Here is a 19839-nt window from a genome sequence, read left to right as displayed (position 1 = left end):
TGGCTAATCGCTTCACTCGCCATGCTTCGGGCATGGTGCCTTCGCTCCGCTACCGCTTCGCTCGGCACAGATTACCGTTCCAATTGTAGTCCACGTGGATCGTTAAGTATGAACAGGTTCAAAAAAAGAAAAAATTTGTGAAAAACCCATGTCGACCTTTTGACCTGTCGACCTAGAACATGTCGACCTAAAGACCATGTCGACCTAGACACCCTGTCGACCTAGTTACTGTCGACCAATAGTGGTCGACCTAGACATTGTCGACCTAGTTACTGTCGACTTTCAATCCGGATCCCCTCTGTACTCTATGTCCTTTTATGTGCTGCCCCCTCAATCATCTGTATGTACTCTTCCATGCTGTCACCCCATCATCTGTGTGTCCTGTTCTGTGCTGTCTCTAAAATCATCTGTAGGTCCTGTTCTGTGACCCCCATCTTTCTTATATCCTCTTCTGTGCTGTCCCCCCATCCTCTGTATGTCCTATTTTCCCATAACCTGCATGTCCTGTGCTCTGCTTCCCCATCATCTGTATGTCTTGTTCTGTGCTCCCCCCATCGTCTGTATTTCCTGTTATGTGCCTCCCCATCATCTGTATTTCCTGTTCTGTGCTCCCCCATCATCTGTATGTCCTGTTCTGTGCTCCCTTCCCCATCATCTCTATGTCCTGTTCTGTGCTCCTCTTCCCATTATCTGTATGTCCTGTTCTGTGCTGCATCCTGATTTGTTTGCAATGTTCCATGCTGCCCCCTTTGTTTGTAATCCCTGCTCTGAGATGCCTTCTCCATCCTCTGTACATCCTGTTCTGTGCTACCCTTCCATTCTCTGTATGTCCAATTCTGTGCTGCAACATCCATCTTCTGTACATCCTGTTCTTTGCTACCCTCCTCCCATCATATGTAAGCTTTGTCCTGTTTTTTTGCTACCCTGATCATCTGTATGTCCTGTTCTGTGCTGTCCGCCATCATCTGTATGTTCTATTCTGTGCCGTCCCCTCTATCTTCTCTAAATCCTGTCCTGTGCTTCCCTCTCCTTATCTATATGTCCTGTTCTGTGCTGCTCCTCCCATCATCTCCTGTTATGTGCTGCCCCCAATCCTCTGTAAGTCATGTTCTGTGCTACCCTCCCCCCATCATCTCTACATCCTGTTTTGTCCTGTCCCCTCTATCCTATGTATGTCCTGTCCTGTGCTGTCCCCCATCATCTGTATGTCCTGCTCTGTGCTGCCCTCCCTATCATCTGTATGTCCTGCTCTGTGCTGCCCTCCCTATCATCTGTATGTCCTGCTCTGTGCTGCCCTCCCTATCATCTGTATGTCCTGCTCTGTGCTGCCCTCCCTATCATCTGTATGTCCTGCTCTGTGCTGCCCAACCTTATCATCTGTATGTTCTGCTCTGTGCTGCCCTCCCTATCATCTGTATGTCCTGCTCTGTGCTGCTCTCCCTATCATCTGTATGTCCTGTTCTGTGCTGCCCTCCCTATTATATGTATGTCCTGTTCTGTGCTGCCCTCCCTATCATCTGTATGTCCTGCTCTGTGCTGCCCACCCTATCATCTGTATGTCCTGCTCTGTGCAGCTCTCCATATCATCTGTATGTCCTGTTCTGTGCTGCCCTCCCCTATCATCTGTATGTCCTGCTCTGTGCTGCCCAACCTTATCATCTGTATGTCCTGCTCTGTGCTGCCCTCCCTATCATCTGTATGTCCTGCTCTGTGCTGCCCAACCTTATCATCTGTATGTCCTGCTCTGTGCTGCCCTCCCTATCATCTGTATGTCCTGCTCTGTGCTGCTCTCCCTATCATCTGTATGTCCTGTTCTCTGCTGCCCTCCCTATCATCTGTATGTCCTGCTCTGTGCTGCTCACTCTATTATCTGTATGTCCTGCTCTGTGCTGCCCTCCCTATCATATGTATGTCCTGTTCTGTGCTGCCCTCCCTATCATCTGTATGTCCTGCTCTGTGCTGCCCACCCTATCATCTGTATGTCCTGCTCTGTGCTGCCCCCCCTATCATCTGTATGTCCTGCTCTGTGCTGCTCTCCATATCATCTGTATGTCCTGGTGTGTGCTGCCCTCCCCTATCATCTGTATGTCCTGCTCTGTGCTGCCCTCCCTATCATATGTATGTCCTGCTCTGTCCTGCCCACCCTATTATCTGTATGTCCTGTTCTGTGCTGCCCTCCCTATCATCTGTATGTCCTGCTCTGTGCTGCCCACCCTATCATCTGTATGTCCTGCTCTGTGCTGCCCTCCCTATCATCTGTATGTCCTGCTCTGTGCTGCCCTCCCTATCATCTGTATGTCCTGCTCTGTGCTGCCCTCCCTATTATATGTATGTCCTGTTCTGTGCTGCCCTCCCTATCATCTGTATGTCCTGCTCTGTGCTGCCCACCCTATCATCTGTATGTCCTGCTCTGTGCAGCTCTCCATATCATCTGTATGTCCTGTTCTGTGCTGCCCTCCCCTATCATCTGTATGTCCTGCTCTGTGCTGCCCAACCTTATCATCTGTATGTCCTGCTCTGTGCTGCCCTCCCTATCATCTGTATGTCCTGCTCTGTGCTGCCCAACCTTATCATCTGTATGTCCTGCTCTGTGCTGCCCTCCCTATCATCTGTATGTCCTGCTCTGTGCTGCTCTCCCTATCATCTGTATGTCCTGTTCTCTGCTGCCCTCCCTATCATCTGTATGTCCTGCTCTGTGCTGCTCACCCTATTATCTGTATGTCCTGCTCTGTGCTGCCCTCCCTATCATATGTATGTCCTGTTCTGTGCTGCCCTCCCTATCATCTGTATGTCCTGCTCTGTGCTGCCCACCCTATCATCTGTATGTCCTGCTCTGTGCTGCCCCCCCTATCATCTATATGTCCTGCTCTGTGCTGCTCTCCATATCATCTGTATGTCCTGGTGTGTGCTGCCCTCCCCTATCATCTGTATGTCCTGCTCTGTGCTGCCCTCCCTATCATATGTATGTCCTGCTCTGTGCTGCCCACCCTATTATCTGTATGTCCTGTTCTGTGCTGCCCTCCCTATCATCTGTATGTCCTGCTCTGTGCTGCCCACCCTATCATCTGTATGTCCTGCTCTGTGCTGCCCTCCCTATCATCTGTATGTCCTGCTCTGTGCTGCCCTCCCTATCATCTGTATGTCCTGCTCTGTGCTGCCCTCCCTATCATTTGTATGTCCTGCTCTGTGCTGCCCTCCCTATCATCTGTATGTCCTGCTCTGTGCTGCCCAACCTTATCATCTGTATGTCCTGCTCTGTGCTGCCCTCCCTATCATCTGTATGTCCTGCTCTGTGCTGCTCTCCCTATCATCTGTATGTCCTGTTCTGTGCTGCCCTCCCCTATCATCTGTATGTCCTGCTCTGTGCTGCCCACCCTATCATCTGTATGTCCTGCTCTGTGCTGCTCTCCATATCATCTGTATGTCCTGTTCTGTGCTGCCCTCCCCTATCATCTGTATGTCCTGCTCTGTGCTGCCCTCCCTATCATATGTATGTCCTGCTCTGTGCTGCCCACCCTATTATCTGTATGTCCTGTTCTGTGCTGCCCTCCCTATCATCTGTATGTCCTGCTCTGTGCTGCCCACCCTATCATCTGTATGTCCTGCTCTGTGCTGCCCTCCCTATCATCTGTATGTCCTGCTCTGTGCTGCCCTCCCTATCATCTGTATGTCCTGCTCTGTGCTGCCCTCCCTATCATCTGTATGTCCTGCTCTGTGCTGCCCTCCCTATCATCTGTATGTCCTGCTCTGTGCTGCCCAACCTTATCATCTGTATGTCCTGCTCTGTGCTGCCCACCCTATCATCTGTATGTCCTGCTCTGTGCTGCCCAACCTTATCATCTGCATGTCCTGTTCTGTGCTGCCCTCCCTATCATCTGCATGAACTGCTCTGTGCTGCCCACCCTATCATCTGTATTTCCTGCTCTGTGCTGCCCTCCCTATCATCTGTATGTCCTGCTCTGTGCTGCCCACCCTATCATCTGTATGTCCTGCTCTGTGCTGCCCAACCTTATCATCTGCATGTCCTGTTCTGTGCTGCCCTCCCTATCATCTGCATGTCCTGCTCTGTGCTGCCCTCCCTATCATCTGTATGTCCTGCTCTGTGCTGCCCTCCCTATCATCTGTATGTCCTGCTCTGTGCTGCCCACCCTATTATCTGTATGTCCTGTTCTGTGCTGCCCTCCCTATCATCTGTATGTCCTGCTCTGTGCTGCCCTCCCTATCATCTGTAGGTCTTGTTCTGTGCTGCCCTCCCTATCATCTGTATGTCCTGCTCTGTGCTGCCCTCCCTATCATCTGTATGTCCTGCTCTGTGCTGCCCTCCCTATCATCTGTATGTCCTGCTCTGTGCTGCCCTCCCTATCATCTGTATGTCCTGTTCTGTGCTGCCCACCCTATCATCAGTATTTCCTGCTCTGTGCTGCCCTCCCTATCATCTGTATGTCCTGTTCTGTGCTGCCCTCCCTATCATCTTTATGTCCTGCTCTGTGCTGCTCTCCCTATCATCTGTATGTCCTGTTCTGTGCTGCCCTCCCTATCATCTGTATGTCCTACTCTGTGCTGCCCACCCTATCATCTGTATTTCCTGCTCTGTGCTGCCCTCCCTATCATCTGTATGTCCTGCTCTGTGCTGCCCTCCCTATCATCTGTATTTCCTGCTCTGTGCTGCCCTCCCTATCATCTGTATGTCCTGCTCTGTGCTGCCCTCCCTATCATCTGTATGTCCTGCTCTGTGCTGCCCACCCTATCATCTGTAGGTCCTGTTCTGTGCTGCCCTCCCTATCATCTGTATGTCCTGCTCTGTGCTGCCCTCCCTATCATCTGTATGTCCTGCTCTGTGCTGCCCACCCTATCATCTGTATGTCCTGCTCTGTGCTGCCTCCAAACCTCTGTACATCCTGTTCTGTCCTGGCCTGTCATCTGTACGTCCTAGTCTGTGCTGCCCCCTTCATCCTCTGGATTTCTTGTTCTGTGTCCCCCCCCCCATTTGTTAGACATGTTACACACACACACACACACACACACACACACGCACGCACGCACGCACGCACGCACACACACACACACACACACACACACTCATGCTCTTCTAGGGGAGGGGGATTGCACCAAAGCTTAAAAATGTCCTTTGTGAATTTTTTCAACCATACATTATTACTAAATGCCATTATGCTTGCGACGAGTGTCTGGATGCATCGCATGCAAAATGCATTGCTTGATGCATCCCACCTGTAGTCTGTAATTGGCATCAAAACTACGTCATTTCATCACGTCCATGCCCCTGTCGGGAATTCTGGATTTTACTGCAGAACAGGTACTGCATTGATGGTTGGTGCAGTAACTTGCAGTTAAAAAAAAAAAGGGTAGTGCACTGCTGACAGGAATAAGTGTTGAACAGGCGTCGATTTCAGCTGGGGGAGCGGTAGTCCCCCTGCTCCCTCCTGGCTACACCACTGATTGTCGCTATGGAAATCTTCCTCTAACAGGTGCTGATGTACTCAGTACTGACCTCTAGCTGTAGCATAGTACCATCTACTCCCTTATAGCTCCTCATTTACACAGTGTTCTTTTACTATGATTAGAAACTGCAGATTATTAGCTTCCTAACCCCTCTTGAGGCATTAAGATTACATTTATTTCTCTGACGTCCTAGTGGATGCTGGGGACTCCGTCAGGACCATGGGGATTAGCGGCTCCGCAGGAGACAGGGCACAAAAATAAAGCTTTAGGATCAGGTGGTGTGCACTGGCTCCTCCCCCTATGACCCTCCTCAGTTAGGTTTTTGTGCCCGTCCGAGCAGGGTGCAATCTAGGTGGCTCTCCTAAAGAGCTGCTTAGAAAAAGTTTTTAGGTTTTTTATTTTACAGTGAGTCCTGCTGGCAACAGGCTCACTGCAACGAGGGACTTAGGGGAGAAGAAGTGAACTCACCTGCGTGCAGGATGGATTGGCTTCTTAGGCTACTGGACACCATTAGCTCCAGAGGGATCGAACACAGGCCCAGCCATGGAGTCCGGTCCCGGAGCCGCGCCGCTGACCCCCTTGCAGATGCCGAAAAGTGAAGAGGTCCAGAAACCGGCGGCAGAAGACTTTTCAGTCTTCATGAGGTAGCGCACAGCACTGCAGCTGTGCGCCATTGTTGTCACACACTTCACACCAGCGGTCACGGAGGGTGCAGGGCGCTGCGGGGGGCGCCCTGGGCAGCAATGAAATACCTATACTGGCTAAAAGATACATCACATATAGCCCCTGGGGCTATATGGATGTATTTAACCCCTGCCAGGTCTCAGAAAAACGGGAGAAGAAGCCCGCCAAAATAGGGGGCGGGGCCTATTCTCCTCAGCACACAGCGCCATTTTCCCTCACAGAAATGCTGGTGGGAAGGCTCCCAGGCTCTCCCCTGCACTGCACTACAGAAACAGGGTTAAAACAGAGAGGGGGGACACTTATTTGGCGATATGATTATATATATTAAGATGCTATAAGGGAAAAACACTTATATAAAGGTTGTCCCTGTATAATTATAGCGTTTTGGTGTGTGCTGGCAAACTCTCCCTCTGTCTCTCCAAAGGGCTAGTGGGGTCCTGTCCTCTATCAGAGCATTCCCTGTGTGTGTGCTGTGTGTCGGTACGTGTGTGTCGACATGTATGAGGACGATGTTGGTGAGGAGGCGGAGCAATTGCCTGTAATGGTGATGTCACTCTCTAGGGAGTCGACACCGGAATGGATGGCTTATTTAAGGAATTACGTGATAATGTCAACACGCTGCAAGGTCGGTTGACGACATGAGACGGCCGGCAAACCAATTAGTACCTGTCCAGGCGTCTCAAACACCGTCAGGGGCGTTAAAACGTCCTTTTACCTCAGTCGGTCGACAGACACAGACACGGACACTGACTCCAGTGTCGACGGTGAAGAAACAAACGTATTTTCCTTTAGGGCCACACGTTACTTGTTAAGGGCAATGAAGGAGGTGTTACATATTTCTGATACTACAAGTACCACAAAAAAGGGTATTATGTGGAGTGTGAAAAAACTACCTGTAGTTTTTCCTGAATCAGATAAATTAAATGAAGTATGTGATGATGCGTGGGTTTCCCCCGATAGAAAATTATTGGCGGTATACCCTTTCCCGCCAGAAGTTAGGGCGCGTTGGGAAACACCCCTTAGGGTGGATAAGGCGCTCACACGCTTATCAAAACAAGTGGCGGTACCGTCTCCAGATAGGGCCGCCCTCAAGGAGCCAGCTGATAGGAGGCTGGAAAATATCCTAAAAAGTATATACACACATACTGGTGTTATACTGCGACCAGCGATCGCCTCAGCCTGGATGTGCAGCGCTGGGGTGGCTTGGTCGGATTCCCTGACTGAAAATATTGATACCCTTGACAGGGACAGTATTTTATTGACTATAGAGCATTTAAAGGATGCATTTCTATATATGCGAGATGCACAGAGGGATATTTGCACTCTGGCATCAAGAGTAAGTGCGATGTCCATATCTGCCAGAAGTTGTTTATGGACACGACAGTGGTCAGGTGATGCAGATTCCAAACGGCACATGGAAGTATTGCCGTATAAAGGAGAAAAAGACAACGTCTTTTCAGCCTCAGTCCTTTCGTCCCCATAAGGGCAAGCGGGCAAAAGGCCAGTCATATCTGCCATGGGATAGAGGAAAGGGAAGAAGACTGCAGCAGGCAGCCCATTCCCAGGAACAGAAGCCCTCCACCGCTTCTGCCAAGTCCTCAGCATGACGCTGGGGCCGTACAAGCGGACTCAGGTGCGGTGGGGGGTCGTCTCAAGAGTTTCGGCACGCAGTGGGCTCACTCGCAAGTGGACCCCTGGATCCTACAAGTAGTATCCCAGGGGTACAGATTGGAGATTCGAGACGTCTCCCCCTCGCAGGTTCCTGAAGTCTGCTTTACCAACGTCTCCCTCCGACAGGGAGGCAGTAGTGGAAACAATTCACAAGCTGTATTCCCAGCAGGTGATAATCAAAGTACCCCTCCTACAACAAGGAAAGGGGTATTATTCCACACTATATTGTGGTACTGAAGCCAGACGGCTCGGTGAGACCTATTCTAAATCTGAAATATTTGAACACTTACATACAAAGGTTCAAATTAAGATGGAGTCACTCAGAGCAGTGATAGCGAACCAGGAAGAAGGGGACTATATGGTGTCCCGGGACATCAGGGATGCTTACCTCCATGTCCAAATTTGCCCTTCTCACCAAGGGTACCTCAGGTTCGTGGTACAGAACTGTCACTATCAGTTTCAGACGCTGCCGGTTGGATTGTCCACGGCACCCCGGGTCCTTACCAAGGTAATGGCCGAAATGATGATTCTTCTTCAAAGAAAATGGACGATCTCCTGATAAGGGCAAGGTCCAGAGAACAGTTGGAGGTCGGAGTAGCACTATCTCAAGTAGTTCTACGACAGCACGGGTGGATTCTAAATATTCCAAAACCGCAGCTGTTTCCGACGACACGTCTGCTGTTCCTAGGGATGATTCTGGACACAGTCCAGAAAAAGGTGTTTCTCCCGGAGAAGAAAGCCAGGGAGTTATCCGAGCTAGTCAGGAACCTCCTAAAACCAGGAAAAGTGTCAGTGCATCATTGCACAAGGGTCCTGGGAAAAATGGTGGCTTCTTACGAAGCGATTCCATTCGGCAGATTTCACGCAAGAACTTTTCAGTGGGATCTGCTGGAAAAATGGTCTGGATCGCATCTTCAGATGCATCAGCGGATAACCCTGTCTCCAAGGACAAGGGTGTTTCTTCTGCGGTGGCTGCAGAGTGCTCATCTACTAAAGGGCCGCAGATTCGGCATTCAGGACTGGGTCCTGGTGACCACGGATGCCAGCCTGAGAGGCTGGGGAGCAGTCACACAGGGAAAAAATTTCCAGGGAGTGTGATCAAGTCTGGAGACTTCTCTCCACATAAATATACTGGAGCTAAGGGCAATTTACAATGTTCTAAGCTTAGCAAGACCTCTGCTTCAAGGTCAGCCGGTATTGATCCAGTGGGACAACATCACGGCAGTCGCCCACGTAAACAGACAGGGCGGCACAAGAAGCAGGAGGGCAATGGCAGAAACTGCAAGGATTCTTCGCTGGGCGAAAAATCATGTGATAGCACTGTCAGCAGTGTTCATTCCGGGAGTGGACAACTGGGAAGCAGACTTCCTCAGCAGGCACGACCTCCACCCGGGAGAGTGGGGACTTCATCCAGAAGTCTTCCACATGATTGTGAACCGTTGGGAAAAACCAAAGGTGGATATGATGGCGTCTCGCCTCAACAAAAAACTGGACAGGTATTGCGCCAGGTCAGGAGACCCTCAGGCAATAGCTGTGGACGCTCTGGTAACACCGTGGGTGTTCCAGTCAGTGTATGTGTTTCCTCCTCTGCCTCTCATACCAAAAGTACTGAGAATTATACGGCAAAGGGGAGTAAGAACGATACTTGTGGCTCCGGATTGGCCAAGAAGAACTTGGTACCTGGAACTTCAGGAGATGCTCACGGAAGATCCGTGGCCTCTACCTCTAAGACGGGACCTGCTTCAGCAGGGACCGTGTCTATTCCAAGACTTACCGCGGCTGCGTTTGACGGCATGGCGGTTGAACGCCGAATTCTAAGGGAAAAAGGGCATTCCGGAAGAGGTCATTCCTACACTGGTAAAAGCCAGGAAGGAGGTGACTGCACAACATTATCACCGCATTTGGAGAAAATATGTTGCGTGGTGTGAGGCCAGGAAGGCCCCCACGGAGGAATTTCAATTGGGTCGATTCCTACGTTTCCTGCAAATAGGATTGTCTATGGGCCTCAAATTGGGGTCCATTAAGGTTCAAATTTCGGCCCTGTCGATTTTCTTCCAGAAAGAATTGGCTTCAGTTCCTGAAGTCCAGACTTTTGTAAAAGGAGTACTACATATACAGCCCCCGGTTGTGCCCCCAGTGGCTCCGTGGGACCTTAATGTAGTTTTGGATTTTCTCAAATCCCATTGGTTTGAGCCACTCAAATCGGTGGATTTGAAATATCTTACATGGAAAGTAACCATGCTACTGGCCCTGGCTTCAGCCAGGAGAGTGTCAGAATTGGCGGCTTTATCGTATAAAAGCCCATATCTGATTTTCCATTCGGACAGGGCAGAACTGCGGACGCGTCCTCAGTTTCTGCCTAAGGTGGTGTCAGCGTTTCACCTGAACCAGCCTATTGTGGTGCCTGCGGCTACTAGCGATTTGGAGGATTCCAAGTTGCTGGACGTTGTCAGGGCATTGAAAATATATATTTCAAGGACGGCTGGAGTCAGAAAATCTGACTCGCTGTTTATACTGTATGCACCCAACAAGCTGGGTGCTCCTGCTTCTAAGCAGACGATTGCTCGTTGGATTTGTAGCACAATTCAACTTGCACATTCTGTGGCAGGCCTGCCACAGCCTAAATCTGTCAAGGCCCATTCCACAAGGAAGGTGGGCTCATCCTGGGCGGCTGCCCGAGGGGTCTCGGCATTACAACTCTGCCGAGCAGCTACGTGGTCGGGGGAGAACACGTTTGTAAAATTCTACAAATTTGATACCCTGGCTAAAGAGGACCTGGAGTTCTCTCATTCGGTGCTGCAGAGTCATCCGCACTCTCCCGCCCGTTTGGGAGCTTTGGTATAATCCCCATGGTCCTGACGGAGTCCCCAGCATCCACTAGGACGTCAGAGAAAATAAGATTTTACTTACCGATAAATCTATTTCTCGTAGTCCGTAGTGGATGCTGGGCGCCCATCCCAAGTGCGGATTGTCTGCAATACTTGTACATAGTTATTGTTACAAAAAAATCGGGTTGTTATTGTTGTGAGCCGTCTGTTCAGAGGCTCCTACGTTTGTCATACTGTTAACTGGGTTCAGATCACAAGTTGTACGGTGTGATTGGTGTGGCTGGTATGAGTCTTACCCGGGATTCAAAATCCTTCCTTATTGTGTACGCTCGTCCAGGCACAGTATCCTAACTGAGGCTTGGAGGAGGGTCATAGGGGGAGGAGCCAGTGCACACCACCTGATCCTAAAGCTTTATTTTTGTGCCCTGTCTCCTGCGGAGCCGCTAATCCCCATGGTCCTGACGGAGTCCCCAGCATCCACTACGGACTACGAGAAATAGATTTATCGGTAAGTAAAATCTTATTTTTTCAAATAGTCCTTGACAAACTTACTGATATATGCCACTTGAGTTACTGTGCAAAATATATCAGTGACCACGACACATTGCTAAACAATGTGATCTGTACTATTATAGGATTATTTGTGTAAATGTATTGCAACCAATGCTACGACACAGCGTCTCCTGTGCTTGCATCCACCGCAGAATCAGCCCCAATGTTTCCTTTGTTTTGGCTACAGGTACAATAGATTCTGGTAGATGGATCACTGGGCATTTAAAAGCAAGCAATGTATATACAGAAACACCTACAATCCATACACACACACACACACACACACACACACACACACACACACACACACACACACACACACACACACACCAAATAATATTAATAATAATAATAATAATAATAATAATTTTAAGCTAGCGTTTGCCTGTGTCTTCACTCATGTGGATGTCTGTTATTGCTCAGTAGAACTAATTTTACAAAGACAGTAGTCATATCTAATATTGTGATGTATATTTTATATTGTAGACATTGATCACAAAATTTCTTTGTAAACAATATTTGCAGTTTTTCCTTCAGGGATTAATACAAAAAGATGTTTGGGGCTACTAACTTGTGAGCAAACCACGTAAAGCTGTCCATGGGAGAAGCAGCTGGACCTGAGATCTATATCTGTAACCCTGAGCATTTGCCACTGCGACTTGTTGATCATTATAGAGAAGCAGACTCTTACAGGAAACTGTAGGCGCTTGAATTGAAAAGGAAAATTGTTGGGTATAAGGGGTATACATAGTATAAACACAGTCTTACCTGTGCCTGATGCTGTTAGAATCTCTGCCTCAATTAGGTTCCTCTGCAGAGCAGTCCTAGAGCAGAACCCGACTCTCGGGTTTCGTTTCATAACTTGGGCGGAGTCAAGTTCCGCCGAAGGATGATCGTAACACCAACTTTTATTATGCTGTGTGTCTGTCAAGCGTCTAGTTTTTCCTTTTTTCCTTCATTTATAGATAAAAGTTGAATTAAAAACATATGACATACTGTATGCTGGGAGGATATAAAGAAAAAAGTAGAAGCATTGAGCGCTGCAAGGCCAAAAGAAGTGCTAAAATACGTTCATGTGCGATCCAGCACAAATAAATCTCGGGCTGGGGGATGATAATGTCATGCTTCTTTGTCGCTGCAGGATTCTATGGATGCACTGAAGCTGGTGCTGGGAGGATCACTAACACACGTAGCGTCAATACAAGACTGCTTCATGCAGCAGAGCGAACCTGGACAATATGCAGGTGGGTTTCACTATATCTGATTGTTACAGTGCTCAAGCTATTTCCTATATATATATTATGGAAATTATTACTATACAAAGGCAGACATAAGAATATTTGTTGTTTGCTTTAACACAGCTGCAAGATGCAGTGCCTAGTCTGCTCTCAAGGGGGACATGTACTAAGCAGTGATAAAAGTGGAGAAGTGAGCCAGTGGAGAAGTTGCCCATGGCAACCAATCAGCTGCTCTGTATACTTTTATAGTATGCAAATTATAAATGTTACATCAATGCTGATTTGTTGCCATGGGCAACTTCTCCACTGGCTTACTTCTCCACTTTATCACTGCTTAGTACATGTCCCTCTAAATTATGGTCATACTGTGCAATGCAGTGCACATGCGTCACAGGCTGTCTATGCATCTCTGCATGTGGGCGTGAAGCTACAGTTGCATCCTGCTCTATGCAAGTGGATGTCAAATTCTGATGGATCTCCTGCCCCTAGCTGCCGATGACAGTAATAATGGCGGATCTCGCAGACGTAGGAGTGGGTCAGTGAGATCTCATGGATGCGTACGTGTCAGAATACCTGTGTACAGTTGCATTAGCATTCCAGTGGCATTCTGTTCGCAGCCGGCGTACGGATTTGCATAACCTGCAACTCACAAGCAAGCCTACAGTATGGTATAATCTTAAAGTGTGAGCCACAGGACATGGCACCATTATAGAAACGTGTAACCTATTTTCATATTGATCTTCTCTCAGATCTGAGTATTTGTCAGCCACTAAGGCCTGAAATCAGTGTGGTTGCAAAATATGATTCTTTGTTCAAGCATCAAGCTATCTGTGACCATTAAATGTCAGTTTCATAACATGGAGGATAAACAAGAACATTCTAGAATAGAGTATTAGGGTTAGCAGCATACCTCACTGATTTGCTATTGAGTGTCATTGGCTTTTGTGTTGATGATAGAAGTCCAATGTTTCTCTACGGAGAGATCTGATCCGACACAGTTTTTTTTTTTTGGTCAGACGGCTTAGTGCCATCCGTTGGTCGCATGGTTCTAATCCACAGATACTCAAACTTGGTCCTCAGGACCCCACACGGTTCATGTTTTGAAGGTCACCTGTAGATTTTTTAAATATGGCAGTTGGTGATACACAGAGCAGCTGCTGTGTGACAATGAAAACGTGAACCGTGTGGGGCCCTGAGGACCGAGTTTGAGAACCACTGTTCTAATCTATATCTCCGCTGTCACATGATGCTGCTTAGTGATGTTCATTGACGGTTTGAACCATCAGTGGATTCCTACCATTGATGGAAAGTATCGATGGTGCCATCTATGGAGACCATCAATAGCTAACCATTCAATGGACAGACCTAGAGAATACACTTTCTCCTAGGATAAAGAGTATACAGTGACAACTTAAGATCTACAGCGCCATCTATTGTCCCTCCAGTATAGCTTTCAAGCAATACTTAATTTTTTTAATTTTTTTCAAAAAAACACTATGGAACCATAATACTTTATTCTAGACCCCATAATGGATCTAGACCAAAGATGAGTTAGAAATATTTGAGATCCTTAGAAACAAAAGAAGAATGTAGTTCCTGCAGATTTTCTACATTTGGCGCCTCACAAATCCATGGCACTGTTAATTTGGAGTCTATATAAAGTACTAAACCATATGCTTGAAGTTAGAGGCCACAAGGCATTCCTGGACTTCTCTATATGTTATATATTCTCACTGCATTGTTCATATAGTATTGTGAAGGAATCTTACTCTATGTCAATTATCCCCCAAAATTAGGAGAGTTTATGGGGTATATGCAATTGCGGTCGAATTCCCGAAATTGTCGAATTTCGGGTCATTTTCGACCAAAAAAAAAAAATCACCTATGCAATTCAGTGCTTTCCGACCAAAAAACTGACTTTCAAAATTCGACTTTTTGAAATTCGAATTTTTGCAAATTCGACTTTTCTGCAATGATACAAGTGCTGCAATTCGACCAAAGCATATTCAATTCAAGTTTGGAAATTCGACAGCAGGGCTTTTAGACAGCAAATTCGTCATTTTCAATCCGCCACACTTTGGAGGGTGAAAACAAATTATAAAATTTTAAACATGTTTTTTTTTGTGTTTTTTTTTCTGGGAATAGCAGATCTATTTATATTAGAAGGGATTAGGTACTTTTTTTTTTTTTTTTGGAGGCACAAATATTATTTATATATTTTTTAAAATATTATTATTTTTTTTATTTTTTTTTAATGCTGGAACGGTAAAATCATTAAAAAAAATGGCGTGGGGTCCCCCCTCCAAAGCATAACCAGCCTCGGGCTCTTCGAGCTGGTCCTGGTTCTAAAAATGCGGGGGGAAAATTGACAGGGGATCCCCCGTATTTTTAAAACCAGCACCGGGCTCTGCGCCTGGTGCTGGTGCCAAAAATACGGGGGACAAAAAGAGTAGGGGTCCCCCGTATTTTTAACACCAGCATCGGGCTCCACTAGCTGGACAGATAATGCCACAGCCGGGGGTCACTTTTATGCCGTGCCCTGCGGCCGTGGCATTAAATATCCAACTAGTCACCCCTGGCCGGGGTACCCTGGGGGAGTGGGGACCCCTTCAATCAAGGGGTCCCCCCCCCCCCAGCCACCCAAGGGCCAGGGGTGAAGCCCGAGGCTGTCCCCCCCATCCAATGGGCTGCGGATGGGGGGGCTGATAGCCTTTGTGAAAATTAAAAGATATTGTTTTTTCCAGTAGTACTACAAGTCCCAGCAAGCCTCCCCCGCAAGCTGGTACTTGGAGAACCACAAGTACCAGCATGCGGGAGAAAAACGGGCCCGCTGGTACCTGTAGTACTACTGGGAAAAAAATACCCAAATAAAAACAGGACACACACACCGTCGACAGTAAAACTTTATTTCATACGTCGACACACACATACTTACCTATGTTCACACGCCGACATCGGTCCTCTTCTCCATGTAGAATCCAGGGGTACCTGAAAATAAAAGATCAATATACTCACCTCAACCATGGTCCAGAGATAAATCCACGTACTTTGCAAAAAAACAAACCGGACACCCGCTCCATGCCGGACTGAAAGGGGTCCCATGCTGACACATGGGACACCTTTCCACGAATGAGACCTGTCAGTGACAGCTGTCACAGACAGGTCTCTAAGCCAATCAGGAAGCGCAACTTCGTTGCGCTCACCTGATTGGCTGAGCGCTGTCTGTACTGTGACAGCGCATCGCACAGCTCCCTCCATTATATTCATATATTCATATATATTCATATATTCCCTCCATATATTATATTGACCGGCGGGTGACCCCACCGCTACCCGCAAAGTTCCCACCATTGAAAGTAATGGAGCGGCTTTGCGATGCGCTGTCACAGTACAGACAGCGCTCAGCCAATCAGGTGAGCGCCACGGCAGTAGCGCTTCCTGATTGGCTGAAGGGACATCAGTGACAGGAGTCACGTGATGTCCCGGCATTCGGGGAAAGGGGTCTAATGTGAAAACATTGGACCCCTTTCATTAGTCCGCTGGATCGGTGTTCGTTTTTTTTTTTTGCCAAGTACGTGGATTACTCTCTGGACCTGGATGTACCTCTGGACGCTGGAAGGTGAGTATAATTTTTTTACAGGTACCTCGGATCGTCGGAGACCGTGGCAGTCGGCGTGTCAACATAGGTAAGTAATGTGTGTGTCGGCGTATGAAATAAAGTTTTACTATCAAGGTGTGTGTCTCCTGTTTTTATTTGGGTATTTTTTCCCCAGTAGTACTACAGGTACCAGCGGGCCCGTTTTTCTCCCGCATGCTGGTACTTGTGGTTCTCCAAGTACCAGCTTGCGGGGGAGGCTTGCTGGGACTTGTAGTACTACTGGAAAAAACAATATCTTTTTATTTTCACAAAGGCTATCAGCCCCCCCATCCGCAGCCCATTGGATGGGGGGGGACAGCCTCGGGCTTCACCCCTGGCCCTTGGGTGGCTGGGGGGGGGGACCCCTTGATTGAAGGGGTCCCCACTTCCCCAGGGTACCCCGGCCAGGGGTGACTAGTTGGATATTTGATGCCACGGCCGCAGGGCGCGCTGTATAAAAGTGACCCCCGGCTGTGGCATTATCTGTCCAGCTAGTGGAGCCCGATGCTGGTGTTAAAAATACGGGGGACCCCTACTCTTTTTGTCCCCCGTATTTTTGGCACCAGCACCAGGCGCAGAGCCCGGTGCTGGTTTTAAAAATACGGGGGATCCCTGGCCAATTTCCCCCCGGATTTTTAGAACCAGGACCAGCTCGATGAGCCCGAGGCTGGTTATGCTTTGGAGGGGGGACCCCACGCCATTTTTTTTTCCGGGTTTTTCACGATTTTTCTCGTTTTTTTAAATCGCGGCAAAATCCGCCAAATCGGCCGATTTTCGCCCGCGACTCTGGCGAATCCGTTTTTCATTGAATATGGTGAATTCCGGAAGCCACCTTCCGGAATTCACCTGGCGAATTTGGTCGAATTAAAAAACGGCGAAAATTGCCGCGAATTCGACCGCAATTGCATATACCCAATATCTCCCTATTAATCGTTATTTTAAGTGAATATCAGGTTTTTAATAACATAATTGTGCAACTCCCTATATGAAGGAATGTTTGAGGTTGGTCTCATAAAATATTCAACCATTCACTGAAAAAAATAATGACAAAGACTAAGGGCCTAATTCAGACCTGATCGCATCAGCAAACTTTTTCTCTTATTGGCAAAACCATGTGCAGTGCAGGTGGAGCAGATATAATATGCAGAGAGAGTTAGATTTGGGTGGGGTTTGTTCAAACTGAAATCTAAATTGCAGTGTAAAAATAAAGCAGCCAATATTTACCCTGCACAGAAACAATATAACCCCCCCAAAAAAATCTAACTCTCTCTGCACATGTTACATCTGCCCCCCCTGCAGTGCACATGGTTTTGCCCATTAGAGAAAGATTTTGCTTTTGCGATCAGGTCTGAATTAGGTCCTAAATTATAAGCCAGGCAAATGCTGGTTTACATATTAAGCAAAGGAAAACACGATAAAACATTTCAGTATGTAATAACCCTTTGAAGCGCAAGTATTGTTTGTAAAGTGAATGGTTCATTACCATTAATTTATATTGCTAATAATGTATTTATATGCAGGTGATGTCAGCAGACAGCTCTTAGGTCAAATCTCACAGCTGAACCAGCTGCTTGGAGACGTCAGAGATGTTATGCGACAACAGGTAACTTGAACACACAACACCAGTCTTATAGGCCCTACACACTGGCCGATATTCCTCAAAGATATGAATGATCTCGTTCATTATTGAACAAGATAACGTTCATATCTTTCAGTGTGGAGGCACCGGTGATGAACGATGCGCGGCCCCGAGCTCGTTCATCGCTGGTGCCCCGTCGGCTGTGCATGCAGGCCAATATGGATGATCTCCGGGTGACGGGGGGAGCGAAGAAACTTCACTCCCCACGTCACTGCCCCCCGCCGCCGGGTCGCCCGTCGGCCGTATCCGCCGTCGGGCAGCTCGGTGGCGGATCTTTATATGTGTAGGGCCCATTACTCTTAGCATAGCATTTGTACTGTAGATTCTGCCTACTATTAGCTAAGAAATGACTAGTATTATATAATAATTCCCAAGGTTAGTGAGATATAATGTAAATTCCATAAACTGTGTTTGTTTGGCCTAAATAGGGTATCTATCATCTAAATAGGTAACATAAATAGGGTATCTATCATCTAACTAGGTAACATAAATAGGGTATCTATCATCTAAATAGGTAACATAAATAGGGTATCTATCATCTAAATAGGTAACATAAATAGGGTATCCTTTTCTTCCTTTCTGAAAGCTGGACAGCTATCCTTGCAATGAGTGGTGGAAGAGTCACCCAGGTTCTTCAATTCTTTTCTGACAGCAATGGTTTTGTGGTGGACACGCCAGGCAACAGCCTGCAGCAGTGTAACCCTAATGTAACCCTGAGGCAGGTGTCCCTCCACAGGCAGGATTAGTCATTATGATCCACATGCAACAGACATATTGGTGTACAGTTATCAATGATGACATTATTGGGAGCTTGGGCACAGCTACAGTCTCACCAGTGCACCTTCTCCCATCCAAGTATTGGCTTCTAGTCACTCTACTATTGGCTGCACTTGGAGTACTAGGCAGTACACTCATGAATCTTCTGATAGCCTCACACTCATCACATGCAGCATCCTGCCCTGACTACACTTCAGACTCTCCATATGCCTCCTCTCTCTGTGTTCCAAAGCATCATACTCGGAACGCAAACACAAGCTGTACTACACCCGTATCAACAGTATTAACAGCAATCAAACACCATTTATGGGGCTGGGACACATACAACAGATGGGTTCACTCTCTATCACCAACCAATCAATAGTCGAAGGGATAGCCAGCTTATAGTCAAGCAGAAGAATGTGTCAGAACCCACGGAACCAATTAACTAGTCTGTCCCCTTGGGATACATGAGAGATGCTCTTTAACATTCCGGTCCCGTGAACACTCCTACTAGCACAATCTTCATAATACCCAAGGGGCATAATTTTCCTTCATACAAAGGTAACTTAATAAATATTGCTTTTCATATACAGGTTGAGTATCCCATATCCGAATATTCCGAAATACGGAATATTCCGAAATACGGACTTTTTTGAGTGAGAGGGAGATAGTGAAACCTTTGTTTTTTGATGACTCAATGTACACAAACTTTGTTTAATACACAAAGTTATTACAAATATTGTATTAAATGACCTTCAGGCTGTGTGTATAAGGTGTATGTGAAACATAAATGAATTGTGTGAATGTATACACACTTTGTTTAATGTACAAAATTATAAAAAATATTGTCTAAAATGACCTTCAGTTTGTGTGTATAAGGTGTATATGAAACATAAATGCATTCTGTGCTTAGACTTAGGTCCCATCGCCATGATATCTCATTATGGTATGCAATTATTCCAAACTACGGAAAAATCCGATATCCAAAATACCTCTGGTCCCAAGCATTTTGGATAAGGGATACTCAACCTGTATCACTACCTATACTTTTATTAGGTACTGAATAAAATGTAAGATAAGAAACAGACATTCAGTGGCATGGTCACTTTCCAAATGATATCATGTTAAATATCTGGAATTAATATTGATAACCATGAAATGAAATGTTTACGTTACATACCTTGTCAAGACCATCTACTGTGTGCTGCATACTGTATATAGATGTGTCCTCATACATCTTTGCTGTAGTCATGCCATACAGTCCCTCTTGGCACGCCAGCTCCCATGAGATTCTGCTAGCGCTGGGCATTTATTTTTTTAGAAAAGTGTGCTGGTTAATTTGGTATGCAATACTTATATATCTGTGTGCGA

The 19839-nt window shown here is 47.1% G+C and overlaps 1 protein-coding gene across 1 annotated transcript in view; it reads left to right on the top strand.

Moving 5' to 3' along the window:
• THBS4 (thrombospondin 4) overlaps positions 1-19839 on the top strand; it is a 121399-nt gene that overhangs the window by 35560 nt on the left and 66000 nt on the right. The window contains exons 4-5 of the mRNA XM_063963469.1: positions 12337-12439; positions 17591-17673. Coding sequence (XP_063819539.1) covers positions 12337-12439; positions 17591-17673 — 186 coding nt within the window. The remainder of the gene's footprint in view (positions 1-12336; positions 12440-17590; positions 17674-19839) is intronic.

Source organism: Pseudophryne corroboree, chromosome 1 (assembly GCF_028390025.1).
Source record: "Pseudophryne corroboree isolate aPseCor3 chromosome 1, aPseCor3.hap2, whole genome shotgun sequence".
Classification (NCBI taxonomy): domain Eukaryota; kingdom Metazoa; phylum Chordata; class Amphibia; order Anura; family Myobatrachidae; genus Pseudophryne; species Pseudophryne corroboree.
This window is presented reverse-complemented; position numbering and strand designations above follow the sequence as displayed.